The sequence below is a fragment of the Balaenoptera musculus genome, chromosome 3 (assembly GCF_009873245.2).
Source record: "Balaenoptera musculus isolate JJ_BM4_2016_0621 chromosome 3, mBalMus1.pri.v3, whole genome shotgun sequence".
NCBI lineage: Eukaryota > Metazoa > Chordata > Mammalia > Artiodactyla > Balaenopteridae > Balaenoptera > Balaenoptera musculus.
The window spans coordinates 144,224,200-144,230,411 of record NC_045787.1 but is presented as its reverse complement, the minus strand read 5'-3'; the positions used below and the strand labels follow the sequence as shown (position 1 = coordinate 144,230,411).

Sequence of the window (6,212 nt, the reverse complement as noted above, 5' to 3'; positions counted from 1 at the left end):
ATCTGCTGTTTTCTACCTGACCAGGATCACCAAAAGGACAGTGAGAAACTTTCGGCTATACCTGGGGAGAAATTCATTCTGGTCTAGCCACTTCCTTTCTAAATGTAAAATCATGCTGGTGTCAGGCTAGTTGGACAGAATCACCCAGGAAGCTATGAAATGCACATTCTCAGGCACCCCAAAGGTTAACTCAGTAGGTCTGAAGTGGGGTTCAGAAATGTGTAATTTTTTTAAAAAGTTCCCTAGATACTTCTGATGCAGAGCTAGGTTTGCTACCACTGGTGTAGAAGATTTCAAAGAACTGATCCTTTTCAATCAAAATGTTTTGCCATCTGCAGGGCATTTTTTGACAGGGATCAAGATATCAGAAGCCCAGCTGGATAAGCAAAACCTCCTGAGAACAGAATTTCGACAAGACACCTTACAATAATAATCATCACAGAAATAAAACACTGTTATCTTCAAATTTAAATTTATTAAGACATTCAGCTATGTCTGTCAGTCTACATCCAAATTTGCTACTAAAAATAAAATAAAGTCACATCCCACATTAGGAATACCGAGTCTGAAAAACACTTTTTGAGCCAAGCCTATTGTATAAATAAATGACTAGTTTCTTTTCATATCAAAATTCCCATAAAAAATTACATTCCCCCCCTCCCCAGTTCCACCTGTAGCCATGATGAATGTAAAAATTTAAATATGACAAATCCTTGTCAAAGAAAAGGTGCAAAGTCTATTAACAGCTTTAAAAGTGGCATTTGCAGAGTGTGATCATACAGTTATGTACTCATTCCCAAAGTGCAAATATTGCCATAATTTAACACTGTTTTGATTCAGTTGCAAGAATTAAACATTACACAGGATTGAAAAGTACACTTAGGGCCTTTATCAGTGCCCTAAAGCCCTTCCCACTTTGGTCTCCTATACTAATGTGGACTCCAAAGTGTTCATTAGAGTTTTAGTTTACTTCACACAGCCAACACAGTATACGACGTATTAACAAAAGTTTCATATACATCAAAATATTGAAGACTCCATCATAAAGTTCAAGAGTCTCAGATTACATGAATGCACCCACAAGGCCCAAGTGCCCACCCACCCCCTCCCCCAAAGCACATACGAAGTATGAGCGTGCTTCAATCTTTGAATACAATCAATGCTTTTACGTCTTTGATTTCGTTTCAGTGCTGTACAAATAATCACCTGACTGAGTTCCAATTAACTGAGGGAAAAGGGGGTAGAGAAAAGGGCTGGTCACCACTCATACTTTGTAACAAGAATGGTCCTGTCCCATAGAAAGTGAAATATCAGTTCCACTTCTGCCTGCTTCCTCCCATGGTGTCCTCATGCTCTTTATCCTCCTTTCTTTAGCCCCTTTCAGACACTCAAATCTGATTTTATTTATCCCTTACAAATCAGGGGCCGTTTCTGAAGTTGCTGAGGTTGAATTTTCTTGGCAAACCTCTACCAAACATCAGCATAGGATATATAAATACATTTTGATTAGCATACTTCGCAAAATTTCTCCCACAAAGTCAAGGGGATGAAAGCAGGTGGTCTCCACTGAGAGTACTTCCTGGATTAGATCCTTGGAATGTCAAGTTTCCTGCCTAATCACCTCATATATTCACTCCTCAAATCTGGGCACGAATTCCATCATGAGTTAACTTCTCCTCCAGAGTAGCAAAGCATTACTCCTGCTGCTTTTCTTCTAGGCTGACCTCAACAGGATGTGCTGCATCTTTTGCACTACGAGGATTTTCCTTGGGATCACAAGCCCCTTCCTGGCTATCTGATCTTCTGGCAATGCACTCGTCATTGTCCCTAGAACCTTCTTGCACCCCGGTCGCCCGAGGACGCTCCTGGCCTGGGGGTTCCGTACCTTCCTGAAGCACATTTTGCTCAGCTCCAGCAGGAGGCTGTGGAACCGGGTCAGCTCCTAACCCTGGCAGCTGCGAGGAGTTTTTGAGGTGGCAGTGGCACAGAGGGCACGTCTCCTGGACATACAGCCACTTCTTGAGACAGCCTGCGTGGAAGAAATGACTGCAAGGTGTGATCACAGCAGATTTCATGTCCTAAAAAGGGGGGAAAAGATAACTCGTAAATGTCTATTATCTAAAATCTTTGCTGCTATGCTCGAGTTCTTGTTCCAACATTTCTTTATCACAAATTCTCCATCGAAAATTTGCAACACAGATCTTACAATAAAACTCATTTTATATTTTTGTAATAATCCTCTTGCCATCAGAGACCCCTTTATACAAATAATACAGGAACCACTGGCTAAGCAATTTTTAAAAAGAAGTAAAAACCAATAATGAGGAAGAAACGACCTTCGTAATGGGGTTCGGACTTAGTATGAAACAAAGGTTATAAAGCTGTAGCAGTATGATCGCTGGGTCTCCACGAGTATAATTAGAACCTCAGGAAATCTGATGAAGATTGGACTTTTTCCACTTTTTTGCTTCAACACAGCTCAACACATTATTCCATGATGAGATTATTGGCAAGGAGACAAAATCAGCCACATAACACCAGGGTATTGGCAAGGAAGTGGCAACTTCATTAGGGACAATGTACATCCCAGTTTTCACGATATAAGCCAGTGTTTTTTCAACGTGCATCAGAATCACCTGGAGTGCTGGCTAACCATGCATATTCTGGGGCCACCCCAGACCTACTGGATATCTGAAGATGGCATTCACAAATCCATAGGTAAAGCAAGCCACCCATGTGACTTTAATGCACACTTAAGTTTAATAACCACTGGAATAAGAAATGGTATACTTTGCACTAGTAATCCCTGCATAAGATATATTTGGGGAGGGAAGGCTAGGGATATGAAGTTTAAATTGTAACAACATACATTTGGTTGATCAACCATTAATTTTGTTTAAAGTCCCAAAACAAGGAGTTGTGGCTATAATAGAAATTCCTTGCCAAGAACTGGTAACACCTGGGAGTCAACTTTTAAGCAGAAAGCCATCCAAGGAAGAGCAGCCAGCTAGGAAGGTAAGCAATTTGAGTTTTATTTTCAGTGTGGTATCAGCAGGTAGTTCAAGCACCTCAAAAAAAGTGATGTGACAACAGGAAATACAAAAAGAGGACTCTCAAATCCCAGAGATGGTATATTTAGACATAGGCTGCTGAAGTTGATGTGCCCCAAATCTGTCTTGGCTATGCTTTGTCCTGCATACAACAAGGCTACCGAGCACAAAGGACCCGAAAGAAGACAATGGCCACTTAAGTTTGGGGGAATCTACATGGCTCCTCAATCCCCCCAAATGCAAAAACAACCTGGAAAATATTATTTTGCTAGTACCCAAAAGTATGCTCTAATAACAATCAAAACGTGGCAGCTTAATTTTACTCTTAGGAAAAATTCTTACTCTAGATGGCCTTCACGCACAAACACACATCCCTTCTACACTGTAAAGCAGCCTTGGAGCAAGTACCTCCCCTGTATACTCATTGACACTATCTATAGTTTTATTCCGCCAGCCCACACTTTTTAAGAGTGATTTTAAAGGAACAGTTTGTGTTGTGGCCCAGAATTTCTGCCCATACTTCCAACAGTACAGTTTAGCTGTAAAAGCTGCTACTCAATCACCCTCCTGCACAGGTGACTGGTGACTAAACTCTAGGCCTGTTGTTCGTTACTGTTATATTTCCAAGCTGATTTAAAAACTATCTTTCAATTCTTGCTAGAAGGCAGTCATCAGCTATTGAGGGCTCATGTGCCAAAGATGCCAGGGAGGCCAACCATAATGTACACCAACTGGGTGCCTCTGCCGTATCTCCTGCCCCCTACTTCCACACAGAGGCTGCATCCACCTCAGATATACCTCAGCCCACAGGGAAGCACTCTCCACCCACATCAAGTGAATGAACGTTTACTCCCTACCCTGGAAATACCAGAGGGAAAGAGTCAGAATCTTGGCACACCACTTTTCAGAAGTTGCTGACTCCTGATTGATAGTATGTATTTGATAGTACACATATGTGTGTGTGTGTGTGTGTGTGTGCACGTGTATATTCAGGAGTAAATATAAAATACACCTGACCTGTTTTTCCTTTATTTATGGGTGAGCAATAATGTTGAAAATAACAATAAATTAGAACTTGAGGAACTAAATTTAAAGCTTACTTTAGAAATAAAATGGAAATATTTTATCAGGTCTTTAATAATATCTGAGGCCCACTTTTTTTTTACCCAGGAGATAATTTCTGCCTGGAAATTTAACTTGAATTTGGATAATGTGGTTAAAGTCCCAAGGGATACATGGTATGAACCACCCAAATGGCTTCTTACTGTATGAGTTACCTGATAACAGATGGCACAAATATCATTGTGTTTCTCAAGCTGCTCTTTCGTAGCAACGGGTAATGATTTAATCTTATTCACAGCGTCCCTTCGGAGAAGGAAGCTCTTCCACCCCAGTTGGGCCCGAAGCCACACATTATAGTAGGAATGGATGAAGATGATCATTGAGCCCATTACTGTCCATTCTCCAAAGATGGTCTCAGAGACGCCGTAGGCCACCACACAGAGGGCCACGAGAAACTCCAGCAGGCGGTAAGTGCCGTTCACATAGTAGATGACATCATCCATGTTTTCTACTGGCTCTTTTCTGAATTCCTCAACCATAAATAAGACATAAATAAAAAGTGTTCCTAGAACCTGAAAAAAAAAAAAAGTATGTATATAATCACTAATAAAGGTTTTTCCTAGACTTTAAGTGATAACACATTACTAATACCTTTAGTATACCAGATTTCATATCCAGAGGAGACAGTGGTACAATTAAAATGTGGGTGATCTCAGTAATACAGGTCTTTGATACTGAAAAGTACCCTGAGATACAACTTTACTAAAATGATTCTGATTAGTAATCAGTCTTCTCTGACATTCTTTCTCTCTTTCCCCTGGTCACCAAAACCCTCACAATTCTATCTAAAATTTCCTAATTCTGTACTCATATCTGTTCCTCAACTTTCAAAGAACGTTTACTTCTACAAGGAACAATGAATAAATCTTTATCGCCAGTGCTACATTTTTCTTTTACTTGTTACTGATTAGGCAGCCAAGATACACTTTTAAGTTACAGTAAGTTTATCCATTCCATGGTAACATTGTGTGTGTGTGTGTGTGTGTAAAGTATATATCATGTCCGTGTAATACATACACAGGTATCATTTATTTATATACATTATGAAACTATGGATATTTTTGAGTGGGCAAAATGTGCTCCAAACAAGCACTAAAATCTTTTAATATTTTATAGTTACTTATCTATTTAAGATTTACATGACAGTTCTGTATCATACCATTTTGAAAAAGAGATATTGCGAAGTTTAATTACCTTGATTAAAAAAAACTACAGTGACAGATAGGCTTAGTATTTTAATAACCTACCTTCTAACTCCTATGCTCAAATAAATGTAATGCATTCTAGTAAAGAGGATGGGAAGTAATCACCTAAATAGACCACTTATCATCATTAATCTTGAAAAAGTTTAATTCCTTTTCTGGAAGGAAAAATAAGAAAATCAGTTATTATATAAAGTTAATTAATCCTGGGCTTACCTGAAGAGAGGTGAGAATGCTGCTAGAAATAATGATAAGAAGCCAAAAATCCATGTGGAAAAACTGGCAAATCATATAAGCCATATAAGCAGGGAACACCAGTAAAAATAAACAAAGGCTCACAGCGCGGAAGTGTTTCCATAAACTCCTAGAGAAAGAAAAGTATTCTTTTAACGTGCCTGTCACCTAGCAGCACAACTAACCGATCTTGTGCCATGCTTCAATTTCACAGCATTTTACTGCACACCCTTCTCCATGCCAGTCACAGTGCTAGATTTCAGGGCAAGTCATGTCAAAGGCTTCAAAGCACCTTTTCTCTTAACACCCCACACTCAGTCAATTGACAAGTACCACCAATTCTTTTTTTTTTTTCTGAATAGTTTGCTTTCAATCTCATTCCCATTCCAAGCAATCTCAAAGCGATGTCAGGCTTTTATAACATTAAACTTCAACAATTTTAACAGTAATGTGCTGTCTTAAGTCGTGACGTCCTCTCCTCACCTGCACCACCCTGGATGAAAATCTCTGCAGCCGTGAGTTCAGTGTTACTAAGAGGAATGGCTCTCCGATGAGCAGGGGTATTACCCCTCACATCTGTTGAGGTTGGGGAAAAACTATGAAC

At 39.6% G+C, this 6,212-nt stretch overlaps 1 protein-coding gene across 4 annotated transcripts in view; it reads right to left on the bottom strand.

Moving 5' to 3' along the window:
• Positions 1-455: 455 nt before the first annotated feature.
• Positions 456-6,212, bottom strand: part of RNF145 (ring finger protein 145) — a 65,614-nt gene continuing 59,857 nt past the window's right edge. For 3 of the 4 annotated variants that reach the window (XM_036846322.1, XM_036846320.1, XM_036846324.1), the window contains exons 9-11: positions 5,591-5,738; positions 4,328-4,684; positions 456-2,078 (exon numbers count right to left, since the gene is read on the bottom strand). In XM_036846322.1, coding sequence (XP_036702217.1) covers positions 1,695-2,078; positions 4,328-4,684; positions 5,591-5,738 — 889 coding nt within the window. In that variant the 3' untranslated portion in view covers positions 456-1,694. The remainder of the gene's footprint in view (positions 2,079-4,327; positions 4,685-5,590; positions 5,739-6,212) is intronic. The other variant, XM_036846323.1, reaches the window with a different exon arrangement.